We start from the raw sequence: 17,351 nt of genomic DNA, 5'->3' as shown, positions 1-17,351 counted from the left end.
AGTTTGATGTACTTAAATAAAGTCCATCATCTTCCATTTATCAAACACTAGTTCCAGTATTCATTGCATGGTTATGCATACATGTAAAAACAATCAACGGGGACATGCAAGATAAAACATAGGAACTAGTTTAATCAGGAAGTCTATTAGCTACATGATACTCAAACTGAGACCTGATGGCTTTCACCGGAGAAGCATGTTATAAGAAGCAAATGAGAATACAAAAATACATTTTATTCAAACAACCATTCGATGATTTAGAGCAAAGTTAACAGCATAGATATACAAATATTGAAATGGATGAGTGGTAAAACCATATCTATGTGAATCTGGAAGTATCCTTGATAAATGATAAAATGAGGGCAAGTAGACTAACATGAATAAAAGATGGTTTAGGCATGTATATGGAACGTTTATCTGAGGGTCCCCGCATTATGGGTAAAAATGCTTAAGGTTAGGACTGTACCCAGTCTACCCCTTCCAAGACCCCAGATAGCTGGGACCAACGTTGAGGTATTGGCCTTTTTCAGACATGCATATAGAACACCATCTGCTAGTATGAAGAAGTGATCTAATCCAAGTTAAAAGGTCTAGACGAGCTAAACAAGCCATAAAGAACATGGTTTGAAGTACTGAGAAATGATTCAAGGGCCCATAATTTAACAATGGACATGGCCTGAAAAGAACAAATGGTGGAACAGGATTCACTTAGCTGCCCCCATATAGTTGGGATGAGGCTTTGTTTAGTTGAGTTGATAATGATAATGGTCCATATTAGCTGCCATGTCTTGCTGTTTGTCTAATCATTTTATTTCTTATTGGACTATTTGTTTATTGAGCTTATGGGCCTTATAAGCCTTATTTCTTTTTATTTCTTTATTGCTTCTGCCTGATCTGCAGAGTGTTGGGCAGTCAAGAAACAACATGTCCAGAAAAAGAATGTGGAAGAAATGCATATGCTAAGATGGATGAGTAGAAAAAACAGAAAGAATAGGATCAGAAATGAAGTCATTCTTAGGAACTTTGTAGCGACTCCAATAGGTGATAAAATGAGAGAAAGTACACTATGGGGTTATTTGATAACTGCTTAACTGAAAAACTTACGGCTTTGCCTTTTAGTTGTTAAAATAATTAAATAATAAAATTTTCAAGGGTATAGTGATCTACCCAACTTCAGTTTCAGCCATTAAGGAGCCCACAACCTCCTTAAAAACTTATTCATTAAATGACAAAGCAATAAGCTTTTCAGTCCAGCATCTCCAGCTGTTATCAAACGGCTCCTAAGATGGTTTGGTAATGTGCATAGAAAACCATCAACAGCACCCATAAGAAGTAATTTGTTATAAATTGAAGGGGCTAGAAGGGCAAGGGGTAGACCAAAAAGGACATGGGTAGAAGTAGTAAGAAATGATTTCAGACCGGCAAAACAGGATTCATGTATCCAATCTCATATAATTGGGATAAGGCTTGGATCACGATGATGATGCTTTCGCCTGATCAGGGGAATGATTGCAGCTTTCCTCTTCTTTTATATCAGTTAATATAAAAGATGGTGCGCTGCATCAATGAACCCACAATTTTGAGTGATTTCTCCTCCAACTTTCTCTTCTCTTCTTCTTCCTCTCTTCCTTCTTTCTTCTTCCATTTTTTTGCTGCTGTTCATCTTTACTTTTATCAATCATTATCAGATTTTTTAACAGTTAACAAATCTAGTTGGAGAAATTATGTGCAAGAAAGGATCACCAAAGGAACAATTAGGAGTTATCACGAGGAAGCTGCAAATTGTTGATCGGAACTTTCAGCTTGAATAGACAGAGTCTATGAGGAAGAGACTATGTTTTGCAAGGGCATTTTAACAGTTTTATGATTTATTGGATGAATATGATGCAAACCATTATGGTTTTTTATGTATTCTTCTTTTTAGGTATGGTAATGGTGATGCTGGGTTTCTTGTGATCAGGATGCCTTGATAATTTGTGCAAATGGTAGAAAGAATTATAGTGTGATTATGAGGATTTGAAACATAGCAACACAACAAAGAGGGTGTATTAGTTCTACAGTTTACAGTGCAGACATTTTTTTTACAGTCAGGAGGATTATATTTTTAGAACTATTATTGTTCCTAACCAAAAAAAAAATTATCAACAAAGCCAATTGAATGAGATGCTTGTAAATCTGTTGTATTTCTTTGTTAAAGAATGAGGCTGCACCTTGCACCTCCCACTGGGATGCTTGCAACAGATGTTATCCTTTGATTCTAATGAAATTTGATGAAATTCATTTATCAAAAAAAAAAAAAAAACAAAGACAATTGAATGGTGTAAAAGATCCATCAAATTCCAAGAAAACAACATCATAAACACACACAAAAAGGGGAAACTGGTTTGCAGTACAACATTCCCATTTAACACTTTGAGTAAATTCCATAAGTTCAAAAGGATTAAAACACAAAGAACAAGGTAGAATTCAGCACCTAGGATGAAAAGGATCTTAATTCCTGAAGCTGCAGGGATATCCTTTACAGTGAGAGGTAAAACCACCAATGAGGGAACATAAAACAGTGGGAGCCACCTCTGAATGAACATATTTGCTGGCTCAAAGAAGTTTACCAAACTCATCGCAGTTGATGGCACAACAGAATCAAGAATCATCAGAATAGAAAATATACAGAACATCCCAAAAAGGGCACTTGGGAACTTGATGGCAGCAGCTACAAAGGCTCGCTTCAGGAATTTATCCATCACCAGGATAATCCCAAGTGAAATGATGAGATGCATAATTCCAAAAACCTGGCAGGCAGCTCACCATCAAATGAAAAAATACACAAAATGTGGAAAACATAAACCAAACATTCTATAAATACAGGAAAATCATCACTCACACTTTGAAATCTAACAGGAATATTTTCACCCTTTGCACCCATAGGTTTTGTTGGAACTCGACGATGAGATCTTAGTTCGTCATGACCCACTTGCAAGAACCTGGAACCAGCACCAGTAGCTCTAATGGGAGTTTGGATTCCCCGTCCTTGGGGCCATTTATGTGAAGCTGGATTGCCATTGAAATCGGCTGATATCTTCATTGCAGTCTTGTCAAGTCTTGCTACTGACATTGTGGGACTTTCTGCGGGTTCCTGTTGAGTAATTGGGACATCAGAGAAGTAACAAGGAATTAATAGAAGTAACTACTATGGAAAGAGATGGAGAGTCTGAGATGCTCTTGGGAGAGAAACCATTTCTAGATTTATTTTTCTGGATATAAAAAGCTATTTAAATCAATATCAAGTTCTATCCCACTTAACAAATAGTTGGTATATTTGAAGCCGAAAACAAATAGCTGGTATATATTTTCCCAGGAAGTTTTTTTAGAAAAAGAATATGTCCGTATTTTCCCAGGAATTTCAAAATTTCCTACGTAACTGGCATAAGATAAACCTCCTATCACTGAAAAAGTTTCTTTTCAGCAGTTACATGTTGTTCACATACCCACCCTCTGATGATCAAGAAAACTCTGAATCTTTCTGAGGATATCTCTCCTTTAAACACTGTCAGAGATATTTTCAGCATTTTTCTGGACAAAATTTCCCATTACCTAATCTATTGCTATTCTCCACATAAGAGAAACCCCAAACCCTTGACCCTGCCTCTACTTTCTCCTTTCTCCTTCATTGGTGGCAACAAGCTCAACCCTCACAATCTGATCATCTATTGGAAACCAATCCACATGATGATGAATTCAACCTTCACAATCCAATTATCTCTACTCTCTCTATCTCACAACGTGTTATGGATGCATGTCACTAAGGTAGCCACTTCCACCTTCTCAGCCACCATCACCGCCTCAGCTGAAGATGATGGGGCCCAGAATCTTCATATTTACTCCAACGAGATCAGAAAGAAATTGCTCCAGGCTGTCAAAGCCAGCACTACCAAATTCCATGTCAGACTCTGGTTGCTGCATCTGCTAATGGTGATGAAAATATTTTATTAACTTGAAGCAGTGTGTGTGTGCCGATTCAATTCTGCAAGTCCAACTACTTCTCTATGCTAGCTTGCATTCAGGTGGTTTAATTCATTCAATTTCTCTCTAACTTCCCCATGTACCCTAGTCATCCTTCTCAGGTGTCTTTTTCTAACTCTTTGGTTGAGCTTTAAGTTCTATATCTGATATCAGGAAGTGCATCCCTTAAGGTGTCCGATCCAAGAGCAAGGACCAATCCACGCTGTCATTCTTTGATGAGGGTGTCAAGGTTGAATTTTTTTTTCTCAGTTTTATCTAATTGCAAGTTGATTGAATCACCGCCTTGAATTAACTCTTCATTTTGCTTTTCTGATTATGAATTTTTTTCTGTTAAAATTAATTTATTTGTTTATGACTTTTATGTTAACTAAATAGGCAGGGAGGTTTCTCAGCAAGATCAACTGGAAAAGACAGCTTCTTTTGATCAGAACAAGTTAGACAAAAACTATTCTGTTCTTGCAATAATCTTTCTGTGAGTATTTCCTTCAGAACCTTACAGGCCCTTTTATACTTATAATATTATACATTATACTTTATGTCTTTACTCTTTAAAGAAAAGAACCTTACATTTTGTTTCTTTTCTAGGATTATTAAATAGTTATCATTTTGAAGCTCCCTTGTATTTTAGTTAATATGGATTCATCTTACTATTAGGAAGGATAAGGCTATAGGCTTTTTGGTTTTAATAATGGGGCCCTGTTATAATGGCTTAACAGTTGATACTTGATGGTCACTGTTAGGAATTATTTGCATATATAATAAAATGGACATCATTTGAAAATTTCATGACTGTTCTAAAGGGCTATATTGGCTTCTGTTAAACCCATGCCATTATGTGGTTCTCTTATCTTTTTTTTTTTTTTTTTGAGAAAAGGTAACTTTCATTCGAAAGAGGAGGGAAGGATGTACATGAGAAAATGTACAAGCAGGGGCTTGAAAACAAGATCAAAAACCCACTCAAGAAAAAGGATAGAAATTTGCACTATACAAAAAAATCCCTTCCCAACCCGGATTTTGCTGAAGTCTGATAATGTAGTCCTCTCATCATCCCTTCAGGATAGTACATCTCTTTTCCTGTCAGTTTTGTTTCTTCTCTCATTGCCTATTTAACAGGGACATCATTATCAATTACTAAAAGAGGGTAGTTTAGTCCTTTAATAATCTATTTACTAAAAGTACCAGAGTGGTCATTTTCTTCTCTTTAGTATGGTCCATGTAACTAAGACACCTTATCATTTTATTATTATATATATAGTTGGTGGGATGTATGGGAGAGATTAGAACTTTTTGACTCATATGATCATTCCTTTTCTCTCTACCTGTTCTTTCTTCTCCTTTATTCATCTCTCTTTCTTGCTCTTTATAGTGCTCTTTGAAGGTCAGGTTGTTTTAACACATAGTACCACTATCAGAGTGTATTCAGACACCATGAACATCATGTAGTAATTAATAGTCTGCCCTTTCTCCCACAATATGTGCAAGACAGAGTATCCTTCCCACAACCATGTTTTGGAGTTTTTCCACCACCACTACATTCACCACATGTGCTTTCTCTACCTCCATGAAAAGTTCCACATTACTCCCTCTATCAAAGCTAGCATGTCTACATAATGGTGCCTTTTGAATCCTGGAAGGAAATATTTGGTAACAATGGCACCTCTGGGCTTCCTAAGATCAAAGCTATAACTGGTTCATACATCGCCTTGAGGCCAAATAAGAATCTTCCCAGATAAAAAATTCATCTTTTTGTTTTGTCACAACCCTTACATCAGGTGAAATTGGTTGGTAAACCAAATATCCATTGTGGCATCAAGGAAAACCAAATATCCTAGGTTCCATACTATTCCACAACCAAGTTCTGATTTGTGAATCTTCTTGTATCCATTTAGAATTTCAGATTTGGGCTTTTCTTCAAAACAAATATTTAGGTTTCCCTTTTACATTAAAAAATAAGTTCCTTTTACTGACCCATTCAGCATAGTTCTCACCAGTCAACTTAATGGATGCCATCTAAATAAAGAAAAAATCAGATGACAGCTTGGATGATGCCTACGTATCCATCCTATTCTACAAATACTTAAGGCACAAACCAAAGTATTAATTATATAGTTGATTGGCAGTCACAAATAGTATATACAAACTCAATCAGTAATCCACATTTCACAGCTTCATATGCCCAGGCCCAGCCACTGTACCTCATAAAACTCAGTTTGTCACACTTCACAATGCATCTCAGCCATTAGATCACATAACAATTGCCATAAATTACTCATCAATTTTAATTCAAGCATCACAACCATAAGGACACCTCAAAATCATCAGACATTGAACAATTCTGCTCACTACAGTCTTCATATCACCATTTGATCATTCCCTCTTTGGATTTATTCAAATAGAGGGTCTATTCCACAAGGAAAAAACTATTCTGCTGGAAAGACAATATACCGGAAGGGCTTTGACAAATCAGAATCCCCCTCCCCGAATTTGATAAATAATCACATGATTGGTTATAACATCAAGATCTGGCTTGTTTTCAAGACTTTTGTCTTGCCAAATTTAATTAAATTCCTATCGTATAGATTTTTTATTATATTATAATTTGTTAAAGAATACCATTTTACATATTTTAAAATTGTCAATGCTATAAAGTACATTTAGAAGTCTCCAATGTAGTATCAGTTATCAAATCCAGCATTGGTATGTTCAGCATGTATAGGTATTTGGGTATCATAGTCTAGAACTATCTTTTGTTAAGCATATTTATGTTATAGAGATAATCATCTACAAAAGTAACAAAATACCAATATCAGATATCCCATATAAGAAGTAATAAGCATGGGACCACAAACATCTTAACGCACTAATTAAAATGACTCTTAGACACATGATCATCGACTCTAGGAGAATAAGACACTCAATAATGTTTACTAAATTGTGAGAATATTGTGAAAATCTTATGACTTATGGTATGATTCATGATTTGAATCATGAATCTCAAGGGTTTCAATTCGAATCTTATGTCTGAATCCTTTTCTGTAAAAATCTTATGATTTTTTGTTTGAATCCTAAGTTTTGATTCACAAATCCTACAATTTATATGATTTCTATGATTAACTGTGATTCAAATAAATTCAATTAAGAATCAGTTCTGTACTTTGTTATTTTTTGTTTATATTTAGTTTTGTCAAGGGAGACTTTTTTAGAACCCTTGCTAGAAAATGATTTATTTATGTTATTTAAGACCAGAAATTGAGTTAATTTTCCATCATATGTAGGTTAAAGAGCCATTGTATGTGGATTTATTTGACTTCCAAGTCAAACTTGATTATATCATTTTAGGCTTCTATTATAAGTAGTAAATTCTATTGTTTTAAGTATATATATGGTAGATAGATTAAAAATAGGGTGAAGTTACTTGCCTATATACATTCAGCCTTTTAATATGCCTTTATTTTTTGAGAACTTTATAAAAAATAGAAATAGTCTTTCAATTTATGATACAATTCACAATTTGATTCAATTCAACTTTATCTACGACTTACAATACAATTACGATATTCAAAACAATAATTGTGGCTGATAAAATTCAGATCTGCACTAGTATTAGATTAAGAACAATAGTAGAAAGAGATTGAATGAGAGAGAAGAGAGAAGAGGAAGAGAAGAGAAGAGAGGGGAAGAAAAAACTGGTTTGAGCAAGAGAGAAAAATCTCTCTCTAGTCGGCTAGGTTGATATATTTATAGTTTACTAACATAAAACACAATTACTATTATGCCCCTACTTAAGTATGGGACACATCAAACACATCATTCAAGTCAAACATTACACCTTACTCCCAATATAAATAAAAGGACTGCCCCTATACAGATGACACTAACACTCCCCCTCAAGCTAATTTGTATATGTCATATAGTCACAGCTTGTTACATATGCAGTCCACTCTCCCACGACTCAATTCTTTTGTGAATAAGTCTGCCCATTGACTTCCTGTGTTAACATATGCAGTACTTATCACTCCACTGAGTACCTTCTCTCTCACAAAGTGACAATCAATTTCTATATGTTTTGTTCTCTCAAGAAAAACTAGATTGGAAAAGATGTAGACTGCAGCGTAGTTGTCACAATAAAGCTTCATAGGGGTATCAATCGAGTACCCCCATCCCCTGTAAGAGGTTCCTTAACCACACTAGTTCACAAGTTGTATGTGTCATGTCACCAAATTACCCCCAAGAAAGGTACAATAACTTGTAGTGGACCTTCTTTAGATACAGAACCAGCCCAATCAGCATCTCTATATCCCTCTATCTCAAGGCTTCCTCCACTCTTGTATAAAAAGCCATAACCAGGAACTCCTTCCAAATACTGTACAAACCTTAAGACTACATCCCAACGTGTAATCCAAGGATTTGCATAAACTGGCTCACCACACTAACTGCAAATGAAACATCTGGCCGAGTAATGGTTAGGTAGCTTAACTTACCCACCAACCTCCTGTACCTTTCGAAATCTTCAAACTCCTCACCTGCATCACTACTCAACTTGGCATTTGGTTCCATAGGTGTTTCATCCGGTTTGGCACCCAACAATCCTATCTCCTCCAACAAATCAAGAGTATACTTCCTTTAACACAAATTAATACCTTGCTTAGATCTTACTTCTATCCCCAATAAACCTTTGTCTGGAAGTAATAATAATGTCATCTACATATACTACCAATAAAATCTTCCCAACAGCTGAATCATAGTTAAATATTGAGTGATCAATTTGACACTGTTTCTTGCCAAATTTCTTTACCACTTCATTTAAACTACAAAACCACACACGGGAGGACTGTTTAAGTCCATAAATGGCCTTCTTTAGTCTATACACCTTACCATCCTCCCCCTGAGCAACAAACCCCAGTGCTCCATATAGACCTCCTTAAGGAGATCACCATGTAAAAATGCATTCTTGATGTCAAGCTAAAACAAAGGCCAAGTATACATAACGGCTAGAGATATCAAAACACGAACTGAACCAATCTTAGCAATAGGATAGAAGGTCTCTATGTAGTCAATACCATACATTTGGGAGTAACCTTTGGCAACCAGTCAAGCTTTCAACCGCTCTTACCATTGGGTAATACTTAATATTGTATACCCACTTACAACTAGATCTGTTCACAAGTCGGGCTTTGGGCCTGACTTACACCGTGTCGACCTCGAGCTTCAGGTCAGGCCCCATTCAAATTTTGGCAAAAGCTAAGCTCGAGCCCAACCCATGAACAGGTCTACTTACAACCTACAACATGTTTACCAGGAGGGAGTGTGGTTAGATCCCACATATGATTATGAGCCAAAGTGAAGAGTTCTTCTTCCATTGCATGGCACCACCTTGGAGAGGCAAGAGCTTCCTAGACATCCTTAGGAACAAAAACAAAAAACAACATAAAAACAAACTGGCGATGGGAAGAAGGTGAGATACAGAAACATAATTAGAAATGAGGTGAAGGGTGCAACTGCGTTTACCTTTCCACAAGACAATGGGAAAATCAAAGTCAGAGACAAGGGTGGGGTTGGTGTGGGAACAACTACCAGATCTGCCGACAGTGAAATAGTTGGAGGAGGAGCCGGTACATGTCGATGCGTATACACTTGGCGGATGGGTGGTCGTTCAACAGGAAGTTGCATTGGAGGCAAAGGATTGGTCACAACTGGAACAAGAGGAATGGGATCCTCAACGGGACTGCTAGAGGAAGTGGAGAAGAAGAAGAAAAGACATCCAACCTAGAAAAAACATGGAACAAACTTAAGGATGGCCATGAGTTGAGCTTTTCAAGAGCTATTCGATCTCGGCTTGGCTCAGTTTAAACCAAGCTCGAGCCTAATAAAGCTCGGCTTGTAAGGCTTGCAAGCCTAATCAAGCTTCTACATATATGTATATATGTATACAAACATATATATATACATAAAAAATAATATATATAAAATAAAAATGTTATATATATAATATTTTATTTTTATATATAATAATAAGTAATTATTATAATTCTTAATTTTTTAACTATCAAATAAAAAATATTTTTAAATGTAATCTTTTATTTTTATAACACATTTAGCTCATAGTCGAGCTCAAGCTTACGCGCTTATGAGCTTTTGACTTGAGTCGAATTCAAGCTCAACTCTAGCTCGAACCGAGCTCAAGCCTCAAACTTCCTTAGTGAGCTGAGATAAAATGGCTAGCTATTTAGCTTGGATTAGCTCGCATCCACCCCTACATAGACTCAAAGAAAGTAACATCAGGACACATAAAGGAATGCGAGAACTGGGATGGTAACACTTATACCCTTTCTAAGTCTTAGAATATCCAAGAAAGATACACTTGGTGGATCGTGCATATAATTTGTCCATTCCATGCCCAAGATTATGGACAAAGCACACACACCAAAACACTTTGGGAGTAAGAGGGAACAGAGACAAGATAGGAAACAAAGTGGTGAAGGGAGAATGACCTTCAAGGATGGGCATGGGAATGGGCATCCGGTTAATAAGGAAGCAAGGTGTAAACATAGCATCACTCCAAAAACATTTGGGTACATTCATATAATGCAAAAGGGTCCGAGAAGTTTCCAAAAAATGCGGTTCTTTCTCTCAACCACCTCATTTTACTGAGGGGTGTAGGTACATGAGGTCTGATGGATAATGCCATGTTGTTCCAAATATTCCTGAAATGGTGTATAAAAGTATTATCGGCCATTATCAAAATGAAGAATCTTAATGCGCACACCAAATTGATTGTAGATCTCAGTACAAAATTTTAAAAAAATGGAAAACAACCCACTCCTTTCTTTGATAAGGTAAAGTCATGTCATCATTGAGTAATCATCAATTAAAATTACTTAGCATCTGTAACCATTATATGACACTATTTTATTTGAACCCCAAATGTCTGAATTAACTAAAGAAAAAGAACTCAACATACAACTGTCAACCCTAGGACTAAAGGGAACACAATGATGCTTCCTTAACTAACACAACTCACAATCCAAAACAGAAAGACGACTCAGAGACAGAACAAGTAACCAAAGCTCCGAGAACCCCCAATTTGGTAATGTTATCCATTCATTCATCCTAATAAAATATCTTCTTAAAAAGCAATTAAAATTATAAAATCATTATTTTTTGTGCGAATACTAAGAATTTAAGACCTAACGTGGGCTTGTTTGGGCTTGCCTCGAGGAGCATGGCACGAAGGCAGCTCGTAGAATCAGGAATGTAATATGTTTTACATTACATTAGCTACTTGAAGTAATGCAATTGAATGAAAAAAGAGATTAGAGGTTTTACATGCTTGAAAATGTTTTATATGTTTGATTTTATTTTTAAATTCTCATTTGAATATGCTTTACAACTTATGTTTATGTATTTTAATTTTAGATAATAGGTTTTTTAAAACATTATTTTAAAATTTAAGTTTATATTTTTTGTTAATATTATGTTTAATATTTTTTTGAATTTTCTAACTTTTTTTATTTTTTAGCATTTTTTTGTATTTTTGTGCCTTTCTTCAAAAAGGCGCACGCCTCGCCATGCGCCTCAGACGCAAATTGACCCTTGCGCATTTTTTACGCCTTGCGCTTTTAAAACACTACATGGGACACTCATCATCTCCTTCACAGAGGCATCCGTAGAAGGCATCCGTAGATGTGTCCCCTACTTAAAGTGTGGGACACATCACACAGATCATTCAAATCAAACATTACACCTCACTCCCAATATAAATAAAATGACCAAACTGCCCCTATATAGCCGACACTAACCGTAGCTTTATCTCATCTTCATCATCTGCAACCATTCCTCTACTTAGGAAGCTTCATTGGCCTAGGCTAGATGGAAGAAGAAATATCAACCATACATGACAATGGTACACTAGAACTTGTCTTGCTACCACCTAATAAGAAATGCATCGAGTGTTGTTCGGTATACACTATAAAGTATATAATGAGTAGCTCTATTGAGAGCTTGAAAGCTCATCTTATAAAATGATACATAATAAGATAGTATATGTGGTATTTTATATTTGTAAAAATTATAACAAATTATACATATCTTATATGTCATATAATATAAATTATTTTATATATTAAGTAAAATGTATTTAATGACATAGGCCCAAAGCCCTGCCCTGGGATTATATTTCCAGCTCGAGGCCCGACTAGGCTAGGCTTCAGCTATAGCCCTTATCTTAGGTGCAAGGCCCAATTCAGCCCACCCTATGATCACCTAACTAGCCACTTCTAAAAATTGATGTGAAGAATGCCTTCTTGATCTTGCATGGTGATTTACATTTAAAAGGTGTTTATGGAGAACACCCTAGTTTTGTTTCTCAAGGAGAGTCTAGGAAGGTCTATGATCTCAGAAAGGCTATCTATGAATTTAAGTATTCCTCTAATGCATGGTTTAGTAAGTTTAGTGAGGTTGTAATATACTTTGGGTTAAAAAAAAATACTAGTTTAATTTGTTGATGTTTTCTCGGAGCTCTTCTTATGGCCAATCATCTTCATAATCTATATAGACGATATTACTTTTATTCTAGGTGATGATAAATGTGGAATTAATGCTCTTATGTCTTTTTTTAAAGGGTTTCATACTAACGACTTAGGGAAGTTGAGGTACTTCCTTGGGATTGAAATATGTTGACCACAATTAGAGATCAGCTTTTCACAATGTAATTATGCTCTTAATTTGCTCAAGAGACTAGTAGTGGGGTTCAAGCCACCATGCTAATAGGATCCAATATTAAACTTGCAAATTGCAACACATAAAGGGGAGTTTATTGCAAGGTTTGAAATTTCGACACATATCGGCCAAATTGGGCTTTAATGCAAATCATAATTGTCAAGGCGACGCCTAGGCGACAAGGCGCCCTTTGAGGCTCGCCTCGCCTAATCGCCAAACAGATTTGTACTATGTATTATAAAATGCTTTGTTATTCTTTATTTTTTGATAGTATAATTATAAAATAGGCACTATTAAACTAAAATATTCATTTTGTGTGTTTATATACTAATTTCTTTTTATTATTTTGTTATTTGTTGGGGTTTAATCAATATAAACATTGCTAAATGTTGTATTGAACCCCCAAAGACTTTAAAACCTGAACCAATAAGGAAGAACTTATCAACACATTTTCTTTTCTTCTTTTCCTATAACAAAAATAAGGGTTCAGCCCCTATATTTTTTTTTTTCTTTTCCTTATTTTTCTTCTCATGAATATGTTGATTTTCTATACTTTAACATGAATTCTATACTTTTCTTATGAAAATTATGAATAATTCTTAAGGAAATGTGGTTATGATACCTAGGGAACTATCCTAGGATCTATGTTTTCTACATAAAAAATCCATCACCTAGGCACCTTGGTGCCCTGAAAACTATGATGCAAATGAACAAGCACTTAGTTTAGCAGTTTCGGGCTTAAATGTATACTAGTAAACGTGCACTTGCATTTGCAAGTGGAAGTTATCTCTAAGACAAAATTATTTATGATTCATGGGCAGTTTCTGAACAGTTATAAGTGGGCAGTTTCCATAGTGAGAGTAAAGGACATATGCGCTCTTTATGCCCATTGTATGCTTAGACAATGGGTAGAAAACATCCAATGAAAATTACAGAAAGAAGGTTCATTTGCTCTTTTATAGGTAGTATAGATATAGATTTCTCGAAGTTAAGGTAATAAAGTGTGAGCATTCGAAAGTCCAGGCCCTAAAATAAGATTCCCCAAAATACTCTTAAAAAACTTCAATTCGACCAAAACACCCAAGTTTACACTTTACAAGTACAAGGAAGGGTGTTTTTGGTATTTTGCCTACTGAGCCGCGAAGAAACTAACTTCCAAGAATCCAGGAACAGCGCAGAAGCATGAGGCACAGTACAATGACAAATATGCCCCTAGGGTTTTGCAGAACGCCAGATCCTCTCTGCTTCAAACTGAACCCATATCCCGGACAAGATGTCTCCAATGAAAGAAGAAATGCAGAAAAAAAAATAAAAAATAAAAAAATAACAGATGCATAGCAATGAAATTGGGGAAATAGGATGAGAAGAATAGAAAGTTACCTTTTTGATGTCGCAGAAATGCCCGATGGTGAAGTGAAATTTCAGGCTATCACAGAGTCAGAAAGGTCCGGAACTCCAACATCGATGGGATTAGAAAAGCCTATGCTTTTCGTTACAAGTTGATAAATGAGAAGCAATCCGTCCGACAATCTAAATGAAGAACCCTAATGGCGATGGGTTTCGTCGAAGTTTGCAATTTGCAGGCGACTTGGGCATGAAAAGCCTAATGGCGATGGGTTTCGTCGAAGCTTTGCAGTTTGCAGACGACTTGGGCATGAAAAGCAACGACCATCGTGGCAAAGACGGTAATCAAGTGTCCATTCTTTACGTGGCAACATAGACGGGATCTGCTCCTCACACGGGGCGCCTCACAGGAACATCATCATGCATTGGGAATATCTTCCGGCCTCAATCCAAGCCCAAGGCATTGTTGGGTCGATCAAAAACCGGAAAGCCCACTGGGTCGTGGTTTTACTTGGTTAACCATCTGGTAAATTCATTCAGATCGTTAGAATTAAGGATAATAATATATAAGAATAATTTATGGGCCTTAATATCAATAAAATAATATTTTTAAAAAAATTTTAAACATGGATTAACTTTTTAAAAATAATATAATGAAGTATAAAATCACTCTTTATCTTCTTCTTGCAATCTTTTCACCAGCGACGCCGCTCACCGCCGTCCGCCGCCTCCGCCTCCGCCTCTGCCTCCAACAACGTTGCCGGAGGTGGGCGGAGGCAGATGAAACGAACATCGGGAATCGAGAGTATCACACCAACAATCGCCTCCGAGATCATAATTCAGTGACATCCAACAAGTAAATAGACTTCATGTTTCTCATCTCAGTCTCAAAAGATCCAACCAGAAGACCATTAAATCTAACTTACAGAACAGGAAATATAACTCTTGAAATCAGAGCAAATTCCATGCCAGTATCAATTTTAAGTAAAGCAAACCTAACGAATAACAGATCGATAGAACTACTGATTGAAAGGGAATGATACATCAGGATTTGAAACTTCAGACTTTTTATTCTACACAGAGTCTAAGCCTTGAACAGAAGAAAAAAAAGAAAACTAACGCACCATGGGCAAGCAAAAGCATCATCGGAAGAGGAAACAAAAACAGATAAAAAAAAAAGTTGCAGATAAATAACTTCTAACAAATATATTAATTCAGAATCGCAAAAGATATTGATTCTTTCTAAGAAACTTCTAACAAATATAATAATTCAGAATCGCAAAAGATAAGCACAACTAAAAGAAGATAAATAACTAGTTAACCATAGATTAAGTATGTGGAATACGGTAGAGGTGGGTGTGTTAGGAACTTGAGTGAAGCTGGTTCGGCAGGGAGCTTCTTCACTGGCTCCGAGAGCCGGCCCAATGCCTATAACTCCATGGCAAGAAACTAGGAGAAGAAACGGAAACATATATAAAAAAATGGGTAAAATGCAAAAACCTCCCTTAAAGTTTCTAATAATCATAAAAACCTCCCTATACTTTCATTTTAGCAAAAATCTCCTCTTTATTTTTGATAAAATTAACAAATACCTCCCTTAATGACCAATACGGAAAACGTTAAAGAGATGACATTTTCTTCAAAATGCCTATTTTACCCTTTCTCGAACACTGTTCATCTTCTTCCCGTTCGAACTAAGAAGCAGAGGCAGCTGCAACACCCCTCTAAATCCGATCTCTTCCTCTTCTCTCATATTCTTCAGGATGATGATTTCTTGTTCCCAAAGTACCAGTTATGGGTGATGTTCTCAGTGGTGACAACGATGACAGAAGTGTTGCGGTGAACCTAGAGAACGTCCTTGGCCAAGTCGATGGTGATCACTCCTACACTACATCCCATTTCGCCCAAATTAAAGCTCCTAATGTTACCTCTTAGTTTGTACTTGTTGATAATCATGGCGGACAGCGAAAGGGTCGTATTGAACAAGCTACAGTTCACGACTAGTATACCAATGTCCTTAGCCTTCACGGAGGTATTGGAGAATAGGTTTTCTAGAGTGCCAAACATGACCTACTCGGCTTCCTCCCTAGCATTGTCCATCATCGGCCGTGGAGAAATGTAGTGCATCGCGTCAGCGACGTGCGCCTCCTCGCCGATTTCGGAACGCTCGAAGATCTTGCGTTGGAACTTGAGCGAAGAAGTCCCCAATGAGCTTTGAGTGTTCCATGAAATCCTTGAAGTTAACCCTCAGGTCTAAGGGAGGGAGGTAGCATGAAAAGTCCACCAGATACACCGGGTGTGGTCGCGTCATGAAATAGATGGTAGCACCCAATACAAGCAGTGCAGAGCAAATGGCGACACTCACCACATTTTTCTCAAGCTGATGTGAATCATGTGTAGCTCAAGGATATCCTCCGATTTCAACTGCAACGCTTGGACCAGGGTCACAGCCATCACCGAAACAAGAAATAAAGTGACAAGATATTTCATCCAGTAATGATACCCCAACTTCACATATTTAACGTTCACGCTTTGTAAGAAATCAGCCAATCTCCGACTCTGTCGGGCTTGAACGACACTTCCTACACCGACACCACCATTTTCGGCGGCTTGAGCTCCCACTCCTTCCATGGCGAATTGGTGACTGAGCCTAATGGTTCTAAACACTAATTGAGCGGTGAAATCATTAAAATAAATGCATTTTTATGTAGGTAGCAAACCAAGCTTCAAAACAGCTCACTGAAAAATTATTAAAAAACCAGTCTGAGAGAGATCTTTAGTTCTTTACCGAGTGAATAAAAAATTAGGTACACAACACACACATAGATTTGGAAGCTTCTTTGAGGGTTTCCGTGCGTATCCTGGGTTCCTCAGCTTATAATTCAGTCCAAGCTTCCAACCATCAAATTAATTGTGGACAAAGGAATTATTAATGCAAACACACAGTAGATCATTAAGATGGTAGAAAACAGGGAGAGAATGGCGGAAAGGGAGAGGTTTCGCATGAAGCACAGCCGCTGCTGAGAGTTGCAGTGGCGGTGGTAAAAAACAGGTGCGATGGAAGGGGACAATGCCAGAAGAAGAACAACAAGCAGAGGAAGAAGAAGAAAAGATGGAGAGCAAGAAGAAGAATGGAAAAGAACAAGAAGTCCAAGAAGATGAGAGAAGAGCAAGAGATCGGATTTACAAGGGTATTGCCGTTACCTCTGCTTATGGGTTCGAATGGGAAGAAGATGGACAATGTTCGAGAAAGGATAAAATAGGTATTT

At 36.8% G+C, this 17,351-nt stretch overlaps 1 protein-coding gene and 1 pseudogene across 10 annotated transcripts in view; both read right to left on the bottom strand.

Annotated features, from left to right (window-relative positions):
* The window catches only part of LOC148864715 (plastidal glycolate/glycerate translocator 1, chloroplastic-like), a 41,457-nt gene extending 25,914 nt beyond the window's left edge, over window positions 1-15,543 (bottom strand). For 4 of the 10 annotated variants that reach the window (XM_088978533.1, XM_088978526.1, XM_088978535.1 and 1 more), the window contains exons 1-4: window positions 15,428-15,543; window positions 14,119-14,605; window positions 2,882-3,133; window positions 2,474-2,789 (exon numbers count right to left, since the gene is read on the bottom strand). In XM_088978533.1, the coding sequence (XP_088834659.1) occupies window positions 2,474-2,789; window positions 2,882-3,112 (547 nt within the window). In that variant the 5' untranslated portion in view covers window positions 3,113-3,133; window positions 14,119-14,605; window positions 15,428-15,543. Of the gene's footprint in view, window positions 1-2,473; window positions 2,790-2,881; window positions 3,134-14,118; window positions 14,606-14,718 lie in introns of all 10 variants that reach the window. The other 6 variants (XM_088978534.1, XM_088978527.1, XM_088978529.1 and 3 more) reach the window with 4 other exon arrangements.
* A 297-nt stretch (window positions 15,544-15,840) lies between these two features.
* LOC148864714 (3-ketoacyl-CoA synthase 4 pseudogene) lies at window positions 15,841-16,713 on the bottom strand (annotated as a pseudogene).
* Window positions 16,714-17,351: the final 638 nt, after the last annotated feature.

The sequence above is a fragment of the Nelumbo lutea genome, chromosome 3 (assembly GCF_056320005.1).
Source record: "Nelumbo lutea isolate HS-2025 chromosome 3, American lotus-T2T, whole genome shotgun sequence".
Taxonomy (NCBI): Eukaryota; Viridiplantae; Streptophyta; class Magnoliopsida; order Proteales; family Nelumbonaceae; genus Nelumbo; species Nelumbo lutea.
The sequence above is the reverse complement of the archived record's forward strand: the minus strand, read 5'-3'. Positions and strand labels throughout refer to the sequence as shown.